Source organism: Apodemus sylvaticus, chromosome 9 (genome assembly GCF_947179515.1).
Source record: "Apodemus sylvaticus chromosome 9, mApoSyl1.1, whole genome shotgun sequence".
NCBI classification, from domain to species: domain Eukaryota; kingdom Metazoa; phylum Chordata; class Mammalia; order Rodentia; family Muridae; genus Apodemus; species Apodemus sylvaticus.
This window is the reverse complement of record NC_067480.1, coordinates 86,911,719-86,931,305: the sequence shown is the minus strand read 5'-3', so window position 1 is coordinate 86,931,305 and position 19,587 is coordinate 86,911,719. Positions and strand designations below refer to the sequence as shown.

Sequence of the window (19,587 nt, the reverse complement as noted above, 5' to 3'; positions counted from 1 at the left end):
TGATTGTGGAATAGAGGTCATAACTATTCAGTTATTTTTCTCAAAGGTACGTGTGGATACCTGTACCTTTGTTTTTTCTTTTTTTCTTTTTCCTTTTCTTTTCTCTTTAAGTTTTTCTTTTCTTTCATTCTTTCTTTTTCCTTTTTCTTTTCTTTTCTTTGACAGTGTTTTTCTATGTAACAGCCCTGGTTGTCCTGGACTGGCTTTGTAGACCAGGTGTTGAATATGGAGAGATTACCTGTCTCTGCCTCTGTAATGTTGGGAATAAAGGCATATACCACCACTCCCATCTCTCCCTTTCCCCCCTTTCTCCCTCTCTTCCCCCCTTTCTTTAATATTTATTTATTTATTATTTGTTTATTTATTTTATGTACATTAATGTTTTGCCTATTTGTGTGTGTAAAGATGTCAGATCCCATGGATATGGTATTACAAACTGTTGTGAGATGCTATTTGGTTTCCAAGAATTCAAGCCAGTTCCTGTGGAAGAGAAACTCATGCTGCTAAACACTGAGCAATCTCTCCACGCTCTTTAAATTTTTATTTTAAATATATACTGTTTTGATTTTATTTTTGTTCTCCTTCCTAAGCTTCTTCCAATTCTCTTTGATTCCCTATCCACTCAGCCTCATATTGTTTTTCTCCTTCTCCCCTAAAACAAAGACAAAGATGATAGAGAAAAACAATTCTCCAATAGAATGTTAGTGGGTATATCAACCACAGTCTAGCAAAAGGCACATGCCCAGAAGTACTTGGGAAACACAAAATAGACACAATGTTCTTTCTGGGGGGACATTTTGTTTTGTTTTGCCGTGGTGTTTTTGTCTGTCTTTTTCCTTGGGGTTTTTGTCAGTGTTCTTCTTGCTGCTGTTTGTTGTTGCTTAGTTGTAGTTTGTTTTTCACTTGTTATCATTTCATTTATTCTCTTTTTAAGCTCTATTCTTAAGAAGTATTGTTTCAAGCACTCTCTCTAGGTCTAATTTGATAGGTATGAATTCTTTTTGCTTTATCATGATTTTTTTTAATTTCTCTTTTAGCTATTGAGATACCTTTGCTGAGAACAGGAGTCTAGGTTGACATTCATGGTCTTTTAGAATATCAATACATTTCACCAGGATCCTTTGGATTTTATGGTTTCTATTGAGAAATTACTCATTAATCTGATAGGTTGTCTTTCATATTTGACCTGTGTTCTTTATTTTTCAGCTTTTAAGATTCTCTTTATGTTCTACTTATTTAGTGCTTTAAATATACTAGTGAGCCTCCCTTTTCTGGTCTTATCTCCTTGGAGTTCTGTGTGCTTCTTGTGTCTATAAATATGTTTATCCTTAATTTGGAGAATTTTTCTGTGTTCTTGTTGAAATTATAGTTTATGCCACTAAAATCTGGGATTTTTCTCTGTCTTCAATGCCTATAGTTCTAAGATTTGGTGTTACATAGTACCCTATTTTTGCATGCTTCTTTCCTATGTGTGTGTTAATATTTCATATTCTTTGTTTGAAGGACCTAATTCTTGTTTATTTTTCTCCTGACATTCCATTACCCGTCACTTATCTAATCCATTCTACCTTCCTCCTCCCTGAGCTTCTGTGAGTCTCTTATAAATTATAAATTCAGATGGAGTTTCTTTCTCTTACTGAAAATAGAGTTTTTAAATTCTTAAATATCTTCCTCATTTCATTAAGAATATCTTCATGGTTCTGCTTTCTTGTTTGTTTATTTGTTTGTTTATTTATTTGATTTCAAGATGTTTGTTCATATCTTCTTTAAAATTCTCAAATTCTTTGATATTATTTTTTCCTTTTGAGAATTTGGATCCTGCAGAAATTCTCTTTAGGAAATATTTCTGTAACACTAGTGGATCTTGGCAGATAGGATAATGGTACTTCAACTGCACATACTGTGTTTTTGCAATGAGACTAGGGAATGTAGTTTACTTTCATTGGTTTTATGTCTAATTGCCGGGGACAGGAAACAATAACAGGGACTATTTGCAATAGCTGGGGATGGAGACATCTCAGAAGCCCACAATACTTCCTTGTAGGAAAGGATGATGTCTGGGACTCTGAGAAGCAGGACACACATCCCTCCAGGGAACTCACCATCTGAAATAAGGGACTGCCTGCAGTAGGCCTGGATGGAGACATTTCAGTAACCTGTGGCAGCTCTTTGTAACAAGAGTTGTTCCCCATTTCTCCTAACCTTAGCCGTGGAAAACAGCTGTATAGATTTCATTTGTGTGTGACTGCATTTCAGTTGGCCTTGGTGTGCATAATTATTCTATTTTATCTGACTTTTACTTCTTTGTCCTTTTGCTCTGGTGAATTCTGCGAAACTAGATGCTTCCTGATGTAATTATTCTTGTTTAAAAACTGAGGCCTGGCCACAGCAAAAGACAGTCCTAATGGCCCAGATGCAAGCTGTGTGTTCTCACCTTAGAAACAATGCAATAACTGCACGATGGTAATTCAAGATTAATGCTTGACTTGCAAAGGAAGTTTGACAAAATTATTAGAAAATGAATTAGAGCCAACATTGGGACCCCAAAGAAAGAAAAAATTATGAAAATTATGAATATGTTTTGCACAACATTTGGGAGTGGTTCCTGGATAAGCAAGTATAGAATATAAAAATTCTCATGTTAGTCGAAACACTAGGACTCTTAGGAGAGTCATTTTGTGTAATGTTCAGAAGCAGAAAGCTAGGGTAACTACTGAGTTAAGGGTTAACTTGATTCTTACTGGCCACTGCCTGGCAGCCTTGCCCATGTTATTTATCATAAGAGCTTCACAAGAAAATGCAAGCAGCTGGCCTCAGAGCTCTGAGCTCTGAAGTATAATAAAGTTTAAATAATGGTAAGTTTGAAATTATTATTATTTTGGCAATAGGCCTACTAATAGGGAAGCTTGAAACTTTGGGGAACAATTGTAATTCTTGATTCCTTGTGTGACATGGTTATTTTTTTAATTTGACTTGGAGTATCAATATAAGACTTGGGCAAAAAGAAGACAGGAGAGCATGAAAAAAGCATGTGGAGCATGAGTGAAGAGAGAATGTGAAGTGTGTATGGAGAGTGTGTGAGTGAAAGAGTGCATGTGGTTGTGCGTGTGAGATGTGTGTGAAGAGTGTATGTATGAGAGGGGAATGCATAGAGTTGTGTATGAATGTGAGAGTGCAAGAAAAGAAAAGCACACAGGAGAAAAGCAGTGTGCAGGAGAATGCAGAGTGTGTGCAGCCTCAAGCTGTGAGCAAAGAGCAAGAGAGAAAGAGCAGAGAATAAGAAAGAAGAGAAACTTGAAGCCTTAAAAAATTGGCTGTCGACTTGTACCCAAAAAGTAGTCTGTGTATATTTATTATGAGCCTTCCAGATATCCCTGCTTCCAGTTGAGAACTCCGATCCTATGTCGAGGCTAGACCCCGAGATCTGATGTTAAATTCTAGGGTGCTTCAGAGTTAGCCCAGGGCACAAGATGTGCAACTAGGATACCTGAGTCTGAATGTTGAGATTGTATGAGTGGGCTAGGCTCCAAAGGACCCACCAGACTGTATAGACCATGTGTGACATTGGATATAGCATGGTAGGGTAAGGTCAGGAGTACTTGCCAAACTGGATCCACTATTATTGATTGAGGTATACACTGATTAGAATAAACTCTTCTGAAGGCTGACAATTTTCATATAAATAAAAATTAAGTAAAAGACATCATAAATATTAAAATATCATATTGGTGTAAACAAACCCCAAATAACCAGTTCAAACAAATACTAGGGGATAATTAATATGCTAAGACTCAGATTTATTTTTGTTCTGAAGCAACCAAGGTCAATGCCCCCTGAACAAGCAAATTCTATTCATTAAGGTACATTTTAATATCATTCTTAAAAGACCCAACAACTAAAATGTAAGTAGTGGTTTAGAATTTAAACCATTGATTATGATGAATGTAAAGAATAATAAATGGTGAGAAGTGAAAGACAATTAATATGAATGTTTCTCCAAAGATCATTAACTAGGTAGAGCTAGAAAAGATGACTGACCATTACAGAGGAACTATATGCTGTCTGTTCCCTTATTTCATTGTGCTCTGAAAAAAAGGTTCATATTTTCAAGCCAGAGTTTTAGTGACTTTAGTCATACCCACAATGTATACTCATGGGCTAGATTTGACTCCATGAATGGGCCACAGATTTCATATGTCAAGGTCCAAAGGTTTTATCAATTTTGTTATTTTAAGATAATTGGGAGTAAATGGTTTTTGCATATAGAAAGAAATAGAAGAGAAAAACAGAATCTCTACCATCTGGACCATTTCAATGTACTAAATCTATACTTTTTTGGTGGGATGTGCTAAGCCTAAGTAGATGGTATTTTCTTTCTCTACATGGTCCCGATCTTGTGTACTAGAAATTTAATGAATTTTGTCTTCACAGTAGCATGTAGCTTTGCAACCTTCTTTAACAATTGCATGGTCACAGGTTACACTCTTCTTCAGATCTGCACAGTTAGAATAATCATCTTCATGTTCACAACTATTCGCTGAAATAAAGAACAAAAATAAACATTACTTCTTTATTATGTTCCTCTGTTAACAGAAATACAATAAAACTTATATGATTTGGAACAAAGAGATATTATTTGGAACAAGGGAATGGATATCTGTTAAACTGCAGATTTGTGAAACTGATTTCTTCACTCACAAAAGCTTAAAGTAAAATTGAGTGGTTCTTTGTAGAACTGGACTATACTGTCTAGCTGTTGCAAAGATGACTTATTGATTAGGAGCCTTTGATATTCTTATTGAGAAGCTGGTTTGGGTTTTCACCATCCACATGGGGGCTTCTGACCACCTGCAATTTCAGTTCCAATGCCTGTTTCTGGTCTCGAGTGTAGACGAGTACAAATGTGATACACATAATACATACACATAAATGCACCCAAATATTCATAACATGAAATAAAAGTAAGCATTAAAAAGAATCTCACTAAAATGGTGGTTATAATACAAGTCCATTTAAAATTTAATATGGTTAATATTTAAACTTTATATTCTCAGCAAAACAAGTTTCATTAAAATTTTCAATATCAACTGTACCTAGTGGTCTCTTTCTATGAAAATACTGGACATTTCTTGTGGATTGCTGTTTGGATTATCTGCTCCCTCTAGTAGATTGGTGAGATAAAGTCTACAGCCTATGATTGGGCAGTGGAAGGTAAGGCAGAGCTGAAAGTTTTAGAGATGGGAGAGAGGAAGAAAAGAAGACTAATGTGAGGACAAAGAGAGAAGAAGATGGAGGAAGAGGTGGAAGATGGCGCAGACCCAGGTGACCTGGAGGACGCACAAGTAGCTAGGGATTTCATAGCTGGGCAGTAGAGTAGTGTAGGGTGTATTTGCCCAATCTAGGCATACTGGTCGTATTTATATTAACTGAGTTGTGTGTTCTTTATTTTGGTGTTTTGGTGTTGGAGATTTTCTGTTATAAATCTGGCTGGTATAAGTCTTTAGTGTTTTCATTGCAAGGGACTAAGGGGAGCTTAGTGAGTGGTTTTGCAGGCCAGCCAGAGAGGGGTCAGGGGTGGATGATCTGAGAAGTTTGAGCTATAGCTTCAGCCATTTCAGGTTAAACTGGTTTGGTTAGTTTAGCAAGCTAGCCTTGTAGGAGTAGCCTTGGGGGTTGGGGGAGAGGTAGGGGAAACCACTGAGACTGGCCCTTAAGTACACACATCTTACAAAAAAGACAATCTGTAGTTCAGAAAATGTTAGCATATGTAGCAGATGTGCAGCTTGGTGTTTGAAGGGTTCCAAAACAACTGGAAGGGGTCTTCTCCTTACTCTGTTGTCTGCTTGTTGATCCTGTTCTAATTGGACTGTTTTGTCTGGTGTCAGTGGGAGATGATGTGCTGAGTCCTGCTGTGATTTAGTTACTTAAGGTGCCACAGTGTGCTGGTAGCCAGGGGGTCACCTCCTCCTTCTCAGAAGTGAAGGGAAAGGGGTCAGGGAGGGACTGTGTGAGAGAGGAGGAGGGAGCTGGGATTGGGATAAAGGAATAAATGAATTAATTGAAAAAATCTTAAATGATGTTAAGTACATTTTTTGTCTCTTGCAAGGAAGGTCATGCTATTAAATCTTAAGGCAGATTGTCATTCTATGTTATTACATTGACATGTTAATAAACTTACTGCATAGCCCATCTTCACAGTGACCAGGACAACTGGCACAAGGCGGTCCTACTGTGTAAGGGTTGTATAACCGGTTCACATAATTGCCACTGAAATGCAATATGCAAAATCATTAGAATCATTTTATTTTTTCTGTTTATACACTAATGCTTGCATATATCACCAAATTATAGATAGATAGATGATGATGATGATGATAGATAAATAGATAGATAGATAGATAGATAGATAGATAGATAGATAGATAGATAGAGGCAGATTTAGAGACATAACCATATATGGATAATTCATATATATATATATTTGTTAAAACTTCAGTTATACCATAAAAAAACTAACATTTTCTCAGAGTATTCTGATACAGATGCATAGTGAGGCGATAATTAATCCATGCACACTTTTTTCGTCAACCATCCTCTCAGAAGCTGAGAAACTGAAATCCTCATAAGAGACTAAAGCTCTAAAGGTATTTTAATGTTAAAACACCCTCTTCATTACTTGATAAACCTGGAAAATGCCTAAGACAGTGCAATACCGGATGCTGGCTATGTGTAAAAGCTACTTTTCATAAGTTAGGTAGGTACAGAGAAAAGCTGTCAATCCTGTAACATAGAACAGGTTACCAAGTGACAGGCTGAGTTTTAAGAACTTAAGTGAATAATTGTAGAAGACACTATGCTTATGAAGGTTTGGCAGTGTCTAAATATAACAGGAAGGGATGAGACTTTTTGCTTATCAAAAATGAGAATATTAAAGTGCAAGGTTTTATAAAAATCATCTGAAGGTAGCAGTACTTTGATTGTGGCTAGACTCTACCTAGGTAGAAAGACCACTTCACTGATTGTCATAGGAAAATGCAGAGAAGTCAGATTCTTCATTGCACCAAGGTTTGCATGTGTGTGTGTCTGTCTGTCTGTCTGTCTGTCTGTCTGCCTGCCTGCCTGTCTGTCTGTGTGTGTGTGTGTGTCTGTGTGTCTGTCTGTCTGTCTATGTCTATGTGTATCAGTGTGTGTGCAGTCCAAGGGCTAGTAGCAGAACCACTACTCTATATGCAGAACACAGTATACAGAGTCTATGAGCAATGTAAACATAGAAAAGACAATGTGCTGCACAACCTCTATAACTTTCTTCTCTTTATTAATATCTGACTCTCCTAGGTTCAAGATGCTTCTTATTTGATCAGACAGCTGGATGGATTCCAGTAGTTGCTTTCTTTTATATTACTTAACAAAAACATGTTTAAAAATTCTTTTGTGATCTTTCTCTTGAACTGAGATGCTATACCATCTGTGTTACCTACCGTATAGAATTGAATCATTAAAAAAAATAATTTAGAAAGACTCTTATCCTCCTGTTTTATAGGTTTCTTATATGAAAAGATACAAATAAAACTGGAGAAATGTCTCAGCAGTTAAGAGTGCCTATTTCTTTGGGCAATACTTGTAGTTTGATTCCCAGTACCAAGTTCAGGAGGATTACCATAGTCTGTGATGACAGTTCCAGGCAATCCAATGTCTCTGGCCCCCACAGGCATCTGCACCAATGTGCAGAAACCCTCACACCGACAGAGAGACATGCAGTTATAATTATAATCTCTTTTAAAAGAAAACAGTGGACAGATTATGAATATACCTTTGCTCTATTCACTGTAAATTTTTAAAGAGCTTAAACAGTTTGTTTCTGTTTCATTTAGTAAGTTTTTGAATTTAAAATCAAGAACTGAATGAATGGATTTTGCAGAATTTTTAGGAAATTATGAGAAGCAGAGTTAACTTTCATAATTATTTAAAATATATTAAGGATTTCTTAAAAGCCTTTGAATTCTGATTTAAGAAATTCTTACAGGTATAAGGGAGCAGCAAGAGTTGGAAAGATGATACAGTGATTAAGAAAATTTGCTATTCTTTCAGAGGATCTGAGTTTAATTCCCAATACCCATGTAAAGTAGGTCACAACCACTTTTAACTCCAGGTCCAGGGGATTTAATGCCCTTTTCTGGTCTTTTTGGATATGTGCACATGCCTAAGTAGATCTATAAAAATAAAGATTTGGAAAAATAGAAACTGGGCTGGTCATTGTTATGGCTTTACAGGAAGATAAATTTGTTGCTTATTTTCTCCCTTGGCAGCTTACATAGCATCTTCTAATACTATGAGAGCTAGTCTGCAGAAAGCAGCCTTCCGTGTTAGTTCCGGTTCACTTCCTCTACCTCCTGTGTCTGAAATGTGTGATGATTCAGCAATAGGGTCTCACCTTCAAGTCCTGAGAGGCAACCAAAGAGTTATATTGCTTTGGATAAAGAACTCTGGATAATCATGGATGTTGAGAAAGGGAGTCTCCAAGGTGGAGACTCCTGATAGGCTATCTAGTACAAAGTAGTCAACCCCAAACACTTAAACATCAGAGCAATACTAAATAAACTCAATGGTATTGTGCATGTTATATGTACATGTATGTATAGATGTGTGTTATGATATATGCATATATGTATAGAACATCTATGTGTATTACAATAACATTTAAATAAAGAATAATGAATTTGAGAGGGAATATGGGCTTGGAAGTTTGGGAAGAAGAGTGGGAAGGGTGAAAATTGTGCAAGTTCAGTACTCCTATATGAAATTCCCAAAAGATAAGTTATAAGGAGGGATAACAGCCTATATAATCAGTAGGACTAGTTTAATGGAAATTCTGCAAACACTATCCTGTGTTATTCACTAATGCTCAATCCTGGTCTAATATCAACAGATTCCTTTGTAAACTATAGACATAGCAATAACTGAAATTTGACTCTAACAATCTCTAGGCTTTGTAGACACCATGTGTCTAAAAACTGCAATTGAAGGGGGAAGAGAAATAATTTTTAAGCATAGGATGAAAGTTTCTGAGTGTGGTTTATAGATCTGATGGTTAGCCCATTCAAGAATTTTGTATAAGTTCCAGCTATAGGAAGTATTTAAAAGTTTGTATTTCCATGTATAATGTATATCTATAATCTTTTATCTGCTTTGATAATTAAAAATGTTAAATTGCATTTGATGTGGTTGAAAATGAACTCTAAACTGTATACTTACGTGGGACAATAGTGACAAACATACAAGAATTTCAGTGGGTTTTCAGGGCATTCAGCAACTCCACATGCAACTTGGAAAGTTGAATTCCAAACCATCTGCATGCCCATGGATGAATGTGGAACATGTGTCAGAGAGAAAAGTAATACAGAAAAACAAATAGAAAATGTAAACTTTGAAACACTTTGTTTACTTTATTTCTATATGCCTTCTGGAATACTTAAATTATTGAATCAGACAACAAATGTTAAAAGAGCCCTCAGGTACTGATTTTGGCCAGCTAGTACATCAAAGCTTACATGAAACACATCGGAGAGATTAGGAAGGCTGACAACTTTAGCCCCATCTCAGAGACTCTGGTGTTCTTCTAGTGCATTTTTGACAGTTTCTGAGACAATGAGGATGCATAAGGCTGGGCTGAAGCAGATGATCTTCATGTCAAAATGAAAGGCATCAAAGATTCCACAGATACCAGGAGGACACTGGTGAGATATGGCTTTTCTCTGCTTCCTACCTTCCAGGCATTTGACAATAAACTACAAGAGGTTAACCTGGATATTCATGTCAGTTCCTAGTCAGCCATCAAAATGACCATGAATTCCCCAGATCTCTCAAACACTGGACCATCAAACAGGCAACATACACCAGCTGTTATTAGGCCCCCAACACACATATGGTAGTCCTCTGATTATTGTTCATGTACCTTTAATACAGATCTTGAGGCACATCTTTAAGGTATGTATTGATACAGATCAAAAGTGTACGTCATCCCACCTCAAGTTCTGCATCAAAAGCTTGTGCCTTCCAGCCTCAAGATCCTAAGACACATTGTCTTCTTGCCTTCAGATCCAGAAAATAGGTATGAATCTATTTTTGGTTGTAGTTCATTGTAGATATGGTCATGTTGGCAACCAAGAATATCCATCATAATCTACCCCTTGCCATTTTGACACAAATCCTATTTCATATCCAAATGAAAATAACTAGGTGATAATAATGCCTAATAAGAATGACTATCCCTTGTGCAACCAAAAATGCATGAACAATAATCAGGTCATACTAATGTCTAACATGATACAACTATCCCTTCTACAAACATAATGCCTTGTAAATTTAGAATAGGTAGCAATGTCCCTTGAGGTATATCCTTTTAGTATGTCAAATATAAACATGAGGGAAAGCGAGGGAGAGAGAGAGAGAGAGAGAGAGAGAGAGAGAGAGAGAGAGAGAGAGAGAGAGAGTCGTTCCACAAGTTATGTGACTCTAGAGAATCCTGATTATTGCAGATTTTGGTAAAAAACATAGTGGAGTATTGCTGTAACATCGCTGGCCATATTTTGGGAGGATTTTGGAAAATCTTTGGAACTTTAAGCTAGAAATGCTATGGAATAGTAAGATCTTTGAGAGAACATTTAGGAGCTTCGAAGATAATGTTGAGCAGTACAGAAGAGGGAGACCTGACATGTATAATTTCAAATGGAAGATTAAAAACTCTATTTGGGACATTTTCTATTTTGCTTTAAGATTCTGTGGTTCTTGTTGGCTGCTGAGAATTCTGCTGCCATTAACAAGATACGAGAACTACTGAACTTAACCTTTATGTTTCAGGGAAAATTGATGTTGGTTAGCTGGAGAAAAGAATAGTGATCTTTAATTAGTGATTAAGCAGAGACTAACATCACTAAGGTGAAATCTGCTGGGAGGTATTCTCCTAAGAGCACAGAGAAGCTGTGTTCCGGATGATGTGGCCAAAGTTGTACCTTTTGCTGGCAGCTGGACTTGGTAATGTAAAAGAGTTCCACAAATGGTACTAGATTTGAAGGCATGAAAGGGTCATGGAAAGTAGCTGAAATTTGGCATTGTAAGAGGCCAGGAGAGACCAGTGTTTAAGGTGGAGCCTCAGTGGCAGTTGAAGGCCAGGATTGAAGGGGTAATGCAATGAATCTGAGACTTGGAACCAGGAAGAGAGCCTATGAGAGGCTATTCCTGAAAGTGCAGCCCAGTTAGAGCAGAAGACCTCAGCATTTTAGAAATTAAAATACCATGCCACCACCATCAATAACAGTAGCATCAATGAAGTATAACCAGCATGAGCCTAGAAGACATGTTGTGTGAGGCACAAGCAACAGAGATAGAGAGGTGACCCAAGCCATTTGGAGGAGTCCAGAAGACCATGTGTAGATCCCAGACACTAGACATTGACTTATTAATGCTGTTAGCGTTTGGCTGTTGCTTTTTTTCAGATTCTGACCATGCTCTGCTTCTTCTCTATTGAAAAATATGCTTCACTTAATTTTGATTTTTACCAGCATGTACTACTAAAAGACTTTAAACTTTTAGAAGAGATTTTGAATTTTTAAAGAGATTACAATTTTAATGCTTTTGGATTTGTAAAGAGTGTGGGATTTTTTAAGTTATTTGTATTTGAATGTGAGATCTTGGGGATGAATAAGAAAAAAGTTAGTGGCTTAAAAGTAATCTGTATGTTTGTGTATCAACTTGATAAGGGGACAGTTGTACTAGTTGTTTTGTGTAGCAACTTGACAAAGTTAGAGTCATTAGAGAAGAAGAAGCCTTAGGTGAGAAAATGCCTCCCCAAGATCTAGATGTGAGTCATTGTTCCTGATCAATGAGGGGCTGCCCAGAATGATAATTGGGCCATCCCTGGGTTGATGGTCCTAGATTCTATAAGAAAGAGGCCTGAGCAAGGCACAGGAAACAGACAAATAGCACTGGCCATAGCATTTCTATCAGCTCCTGCTTCCAGGTTCCTGCAGTGTTTGAGTTTCTGTCCTCACTTCCTTTGGTGATGAACAACAAGCTGGAAGTATAAATCAAATAAACCCTTTCCTCCCCACTTTGCTTTTTCTCCTGGTGTTTTATCAGAGAAAACAAAAAAAAAAAAAAACAAAAAAAACAAAACTAAAACCTTGTCTTAGCACTTTCCTTACTCTCTTAGCTTTGGCAGGACCTATTTGACAGTGGCCTGGATTGAGGCACAATTGTATAGTTCTTGCTAAAGCAGTCACCCTTTTTGTCTGGAAGTCAGCTGTCAGGGGGTCTGGAAAGAAAACTTCAGGAAGACTGTTCTTATTCTCCTTCAGGAGCCATACTAAACTGATGTGCAGTCCTGGTCAAGTACTTCAAAACATTTTCTTGCCTTTCATTTATACAATATTTTTTATTACCTGAGTATAATGTCCAACTTTATCACCAGATTTCTTTGGGCCCACACCAAAAGTCAGATCATTGGATTCATCATACCAGTATTGGATTACAGAAGACCATGGTGCAAGGTAATTTGACATGAACAAATTTTCACCACATTTTAACTCTATGGGAAAAAAAAAAATAGACCACTCATTAAGGCAGCAGGAAAGAAAAGAGAACAAGCAAGCACAGACACATATACACACATGGGGGGAGGGGAGGAAGAAGGGGAGGGGAAGAAGGCAGAAAGGGAGAGAGGCTATACAAAGCAGAATTCCTGATCTTTAAAGATATTGCTCACAGTTATTTTTGATTACTTCCTAAGAGGCATGCTTCAGACTTGATCATACATCTGAACAGTTGCCACAGGTATTTAATGTGTGGGCTGAACACCATATGAACTGAATTATTAATACGGAAGTCTTTTTCTCAGTAGCTTGTCTCCTTGAATTGACTCATTGACACATTAAATTCTCCATAACTATGTAAATATGTGTGAGGGAGGGTGTATTTGCATGTATATGTGATTCATATATAACAACTGTTAACTTGAACTCTTAGAAAAGACAGATACTAACTCATTTAATTTCTATCCTGTTCTAACTAGAGATTTTTTATGTGAAATGTCACATATTTAGCATTATTGTTTTGAATAAGCTTTCTATATAGCCATTACTTAAAACCTACAAGTACAAAGCAAACAAAAACTGAAGGAACAGTAGTTTTAAAGTTTATAGTTATGCCTTAATTACTTAAAACCTATAAGTACAAAGCAAACAAAAGCAGAAGGAACAATACTTTTAAACTTTATAGGCTATGCCTTAATAATAAAATTAAAATTTCATGACCTAAATATTCTTCCAACAATGGAGAAAAACAAACTTTTAACAATGAATAAGTAGGTCACTGTTTTCTCAATCTCTGAAGATTCGAAATTATTTTATAATTTAACTGAATGTTAAAGCATTTTAAATAAACTTTTAAACCATTATATTATTAAAATAGTAATATCTAAGAAGTACAATCTTAATAAGAGATAATTAAATTATTTTTAAATTCATCCAGAAATAACCATTTCTAATGTTTCAAGAAATATTATATCTCATAGTCCATTTATTTATTTTCTCATAATTTCTATACTTCTTAATGTAAAGAATATGTCTCATAATTTATATTTAACTTAAAATAATTTTCAGCCACTCAGAAGATACATAAGCTGCTGTCTCCAAAAATGAAGACAGAGTTTGGCACATACACAATTTTAGTATTTAGGAAGCTGAACTTGGAAAATTACACACACACACACACACACACACACACACACACACACACATATATATATATATATATACATATATATATATATATGTATATTTGTATGAAGATATCCTGGACTATAAAGTGAGACCTGTATTCTACCAAACCAAAACCAGTAAGGGAAGTAATGAAAGATAATTAAAATATTTGATGTTTCTTGAGAAAAATGAAGAATTAGTTGCTCAGATTAAATATATTTTTATTATTAAAAATATATGTTATAAACAAACAAATCACATCATAAGATAAGATAGCACTTATGGTGGTACATGTCTTTAATTTCAGCACTCAAAAAGCAGAGACAGGCTGATATCTATGAGTTCCAGTCTAGCCTGGCCTACAGAGTATGTTCCAGAACAGCCTGGACTACAGAGAAAAACCCTCGCTCAAAGCAAACAAGCAAACAAACAATATAAAAACAAAAAGAAAACAACAAAACAAGATAGATAAGATACTGGATTAAATGATAGAAATTTAGAAATTTCTATCATTACAGTGGGCTGGAAAAGTTGCTCGACAGATAAGAGTATATCCTGCTATTTTAGCACACTTGAATTCAACTTGTAGCATCCAAATGGGATGGGTTACAACCACTCTAACTTCAGTTTCCTAAAATTCAATGCCTTCTTCTGGTCTCTAGAGGCATTCTTCAGTGCAAGTAGATGTATTCACATGTGCATATATAGACAAGACACATACATACATAAATAAAAAATTATAGAATAAAATTAAAGAGATTCTAATTTCATATCCCCTGCATATTACTTTAATTAGTAGTTTCATCCAGATAAGAGTTTTAATCTTTAAAGTAAAAAGATGATCCCTATCTTGTTTCACTTGTTATCTAGTTACAAGACACAAAGCTGGAATTATAGGAGACAGTTTATGCAAAATACAAAACACCCAATTAGCATAATATGGAGCCACTCTGAGCCATCTTGGTTGAGAGATATTTAACTTTTTTTTAAAAGATAATATCAGAATAGGTGTTTGCTTTACAAAGCTTTTTTAGCACAATACCAGAAACTGGGCCCTCCATTCATACATAAGTGATTTGAATTTACATACTGGTTGTCCTGAGATCTACAGGACTGTGAAAGTACATGCACTTGTCTGCCCAATCCTGAGCATTCACTTGAGCATCATGGTTCCATTCCTAAAGAGAAAAATGAAAGATAGCTATATAATAATGCAAACCTCAAAGGCACATTACCTTTGTAGGCAGCCTGATAGGATTGGTTTATATCATTGCAAGATTTCTGCAGGCACCATATGACTTTCATCATAATCAATACATAAAATAGTATATATCTAAATTTTTATGTTAGTATATATACTATCAACTTTTATTGTGACATTTATAATAAGCTTATTTTTGCATGCTTTTCTACCCCATCTTCCTAACCCTGCTCATCCTTTCATGCCCTCACACACAACCACACAACCTCCCTTTGATGTCACACATGTTCTATTTCCCTCCTCTTCCTATACCTTTCACAGAACATTTTTCCCCTTTCATTTTCTGCTTGGTAGTTTCATAAGCTATATCTAAAGTTCTTCCCACTTACTTATGCCTTTTTCTATTTCAAAGAAATACAAGTAGTCTGTTTTCCCAAGATCACCAAAAATACTAAAATATTTAATGGGCTAATGACTTATTGAAACCAAAAAAGGAACTATAAAGACTTTACACAGTTGCTATACTACAAGCAGCAGTAACTATGGGGACACACTAATATTATTTTCACCCCTATAGAAAGTTGCCTCATAAATGCTATTTTCATTTTTATACGTTGAACAAATTTAAAAGAAATATAGAGTTTAGATCTGGATCCAAGACAGAAGACTGTTTAGATGAAAGGTCATAAAGTAGAGATGCCCTGACCCTAGATTAAGAAAGAGAGGCAATAACACAGTGCCTTGACACTAAAAAGAAAAGTCGAAAGATTTATTTTTAGTTCTGTGACTGTAACTGATATAGCTCTATAACACCAGTAAGTCACTGTTATAAAGGGAATTTAATAAATTCTATTCTAATCACATCATTGCTGAAGACATAGGAGAGAAAGAACACTGATATTATATGCATGTCATAATATATAGACACACACATACACAGATACCCATGCACATAAAGAAAACAATAAATATAGCTTTTAAAAGAGATCCAGTCCCTTTTCAACAACACAGGAGAAGCCAGGTACTATCAGCAGCCCCAAACACAGCTCTCCAAATGCACTGTCTGGCATAAGTCCTCACCATTTTTAGTAAGTCACTACCAGATGGAGAAACCATTCGTCTCAATTGGTTGTGCTTGTTTACAATCTCTTCTTGGACTGATGTTTTAGAGGTTGACAAATCCTCAAGACTTTTATTCTAAAATGAAATAAAATAAAAGTCACATTAGTGTATGATAAGGTTACATAAAATAGTGAAAATGATGGCTAAGGTGAATAAAGGTCATTATTAAAGAGCTCAGACATTATTAGTCATTGACTTTAAAACTAAATATAAAGAACATGTTACTTTTCATCAGAAACATTTTAAGCAGAAAATTTGATAATAAGGCATGGGTTCATGGCATGTCAAAGTAAAAACATAGTAAAAACTCTTTTGAAGCTACAGATGTTAGTGTTTATTTAAGAGAAGCCTATAATATAGTCATGCACAGTAGAGAACCTTACGTCATTCTCACACAATTAGGCTGTAGCAAGAAAGTGTTAAGGAATGAAATCCATAATTTATTATAGATCTTTGAAAGAGATAACCAAAATCTGACAAGGAATCTGAAAGCTTATGAGATTACGGAGTTCTAGACACACACTGTATGTGCATTCAATTATCTCTTACAGTAAGGTAATTTTATATGTAATAGGATTTTGTGATCACTTCTAAGTTTTATCTAATATAATCGACAAGTAAATTTGTAAGCAATGGATTCTTGAAATTTTTGAGTGTGGCTGGCTTTAAAATTCAATAAACATAAATAAACTCATTAACTCAGAAGCTGATACTTAATTTTACATTTTTTTGTTTGTGTGGGACAGGTGGGTAGAGTGATATTACATGAATTGGAAGAGATATAAAAACTCTTTGCTGGTAGAAGTACACTTCAAATCTTCCCTTCTTTTATAGTGCAGAGCAAGTTGTTATAAATTAATTATGAATGGATGGAGCCTAACATACATTTTATCCTACAGTTGGGATAAGTCATTTCACTTTCCTGCAGTACCTAGTTCGTTTAAGTTTCTGCAGACATTGTACACATAGATCTAATCACAATCCATTGCCAGTATGTGCTACATGTCTACATCTAGCTGCTGTTTTATGTTCTGAATGCACTAATGAATGCCTTGAGCCAAGCAATTTCTCATGGTTACTGATTTCTAAGACAGGAAGAATATATATTTTTAAGCCATTGCTGTAAAATCCTCATATTTTATTATAATGTATAGTAACACTATCCTTCAGTGTTTCCTTATTAAGGAAAAAGCATCATTTTCTAAAAGTATTTAGTTTTAATTAAGTGTATATGTTTGTGTAAATGAGCACAATACCTGTAGAGGCCAGAAGAGGGTAGCAGATCCCTTGGAATTATGGATGTAAGCTACATGCCGTAGGTAATAGAAACCAAAGTATATTTTGCAAGAGCAATAAATGTGCTAATCCACTATGGTATACCTCCTTAGACATTCCATTTTAACCTGAAAACCCTACATAAGGTTTACCTTTCTAAAGATTATAGTATATGGTTTCTGAGAAAGCCATTAATATTTTCTGCTTGATATGCTACCTTCCTTGGTAGCAAAAAGCTCCAAGAGGTAATAAATGTGCTTCTGTTTCCTTAACAGGCAATGGTGACATTTTCTTAAGAGATGGAATAAACATGGAAAAGTGGAAATAAAAACTTGGTAAAGGATTCATATTGAATAGGTAATATGACCTAATAAAATTACAACAGCACAAATTTAAGATGGGAACAGAAACGAGTGACCGGGAGATCAGTTCTTCGTGGTAACTCTCCAAGAAACCTTCATTTATCAAAGGTGACTCTGAATTGCTCTGCTTTTTGTATCTTGAAATTCTCTGAAGTGATACCAGCAAGCCAAAGAGAGAAGCGAGGGTTCAGGGAAGAAGAGAAGATGAATGTATACTTCAATGGTGCTATAAAACACATACACTTTAGGAAAGAAAGTGGAAATAACAAAAAACTCGAATGAACACATAGAAATAGTGTCTAGATGGCTAATTTGCTTATGATGATGAAAAAAAAAGAGCCATACAGCTTATGTTCCAAAACAAGTTTAGCCAGTTATTGTTCTTCCTATTCTTGATGAATTCCAGTTGTCTCCAGTGCCCAGGCCAGAGAAGAGTATGAGGGTTACAACAATGTGCTTTTAACTTTTAGTATCTCTCTGACAAGATGGGGAACATCTTTGCAAGTTCATTTAAAAGGATGACTAAGCCTCACCTGGATTGTCTAGATATAAGAACATATTATAAATAGTTAATATTTGGCTCATCTACATACTTGTTAGCATAGTAGATGTACTTAATATCTCTGTTTGTGTGTGAGTGAGTGTGTGTGTGTGTGTGTGTGTTGCTGAGGATCAGTTCCAGGGATTTATGCATTCTAGGCAAGTGTTTTTTAGTATCATATCTAGCTATATTCTAGCAAATTTTTAAAACCAAAAATAGACAAATAATCTTTCATACAATGTCTATGAAAATGAGATGCAGAAATATATATGATGAAGTTAAGCTATTTGGAATATAATATAAAGTTTCTGTGAGGACCACACTGGAATGGATTAAATAATAGCAATTCTTGGTGCATAGCTGTCAGGAAATAAATCCAGAGACATATGAAATCCAATACAAATATAATTTAAATATCATTTGTAAGTTCAATTTCTTGACCACATTAAAAGGAAAGGTTATTTTAAATTAATATAAATGTTTATATTTAAATTATATAGCAAAAATACAACTTAATTGTTCTTGATACAAAATTTATTATGATATATTTGTCTCCAGCATTTTCTTTGATATCTACATTGTATAATGAATGTATGCCTGTTTGTTTAGATATTATATAAACATAACCATTTTAATTTAATCAACCTAACTGACTATATTTAATATTCACTTGTAATTAGGGCTATAAGTTCATTCACCACAACTTTAAAATAATGAAAAATGCTTTGAACTATCAATGAATACTTTGTCACTTACTACAATCTCTGGTCTCTTAAAACTTTGAAGAGTGATCTAGTTGCTTACTAGCAGAGCCTTCATAGCTACCTAAATTCTTCTGAGAAGATATTAAACCTTACCCATACCTACCTCATCGTCATCTTGAAGAAGGGATGGGGGCAGTACAGCAGCCAAGATCAACAGCACTAGAATTAATGCCATGGCTAGACAACAAAGAAGAGAACAAAGACATGCATTATGATGTATTCTACATGGGGTTATGAGTGACACACCTACAAATGCTCTGGGGAATTCCTCCCAATACACTGAAATCCATGTAGGTATTTTTTTCAGGTTTTAGGAGTCTAACTAGTTTTTCTTTGTCCTTCCAAGACTACCAATAGCTTACAGTTATTACCATGACAGGGCAATAACATGGCATAGCTAAGCACTTTCTAGATAAGTGTTTCCTACCACAAGATAAATATATTCTTATAAACACATCTTCCTATTAAAAATAAGAATGTGTCATATCACTCCTGTTGGGTTCTGGAGTTTTTAAAAACCTGGATAAATCCTGTGTCTTAGTTCTGGTCATTATTGCTTTGATGAAAC

General features: G+C 35.3%; 1 protein-coding gene across 2 annotated transcripts; it reads right to left on the bottom strand.

Annotated features, from left to right (window-relative positions):
- Positions 1-4,409: 4,409 nt before the first annotated feature.
- LOC127692876 (cysteine-rich secretory protein 1-like) lies at positions 4,410-19,194 on the bottom strand. 2 transcript variants are annotated; one of them, XM_052193490.1, is made up of 7 exons: positions 19,123-19,194; positions 16,036-16,152; positions 14,845-14,932; positions 12,438-12,583; positions 9,253-9,347; positions 6,179-6,267; positions 4,410-4,537 (listed from the first exon to the last, which is right to left on the bottom strand). In XM_052193490.1, exons 1-7 carry the CDS (start codon positions 19,192-19,194, stop codon positions 4,410-4,412), a joined length of 735 nt encoding a protein of 244 aa, XP_052049450.1. The 2 variants fall into 2 exon arrangements, with proteins under 2 accessions (XP_052049450.1, XP_052049449.1); XM_052193489.1 differs by having other exon boundaries at positions 6,179-6,282; positions 9,256-9,347.
- Between the last annotated feature and the right edge of the window lie 393 nt (positions 19,195-19,587).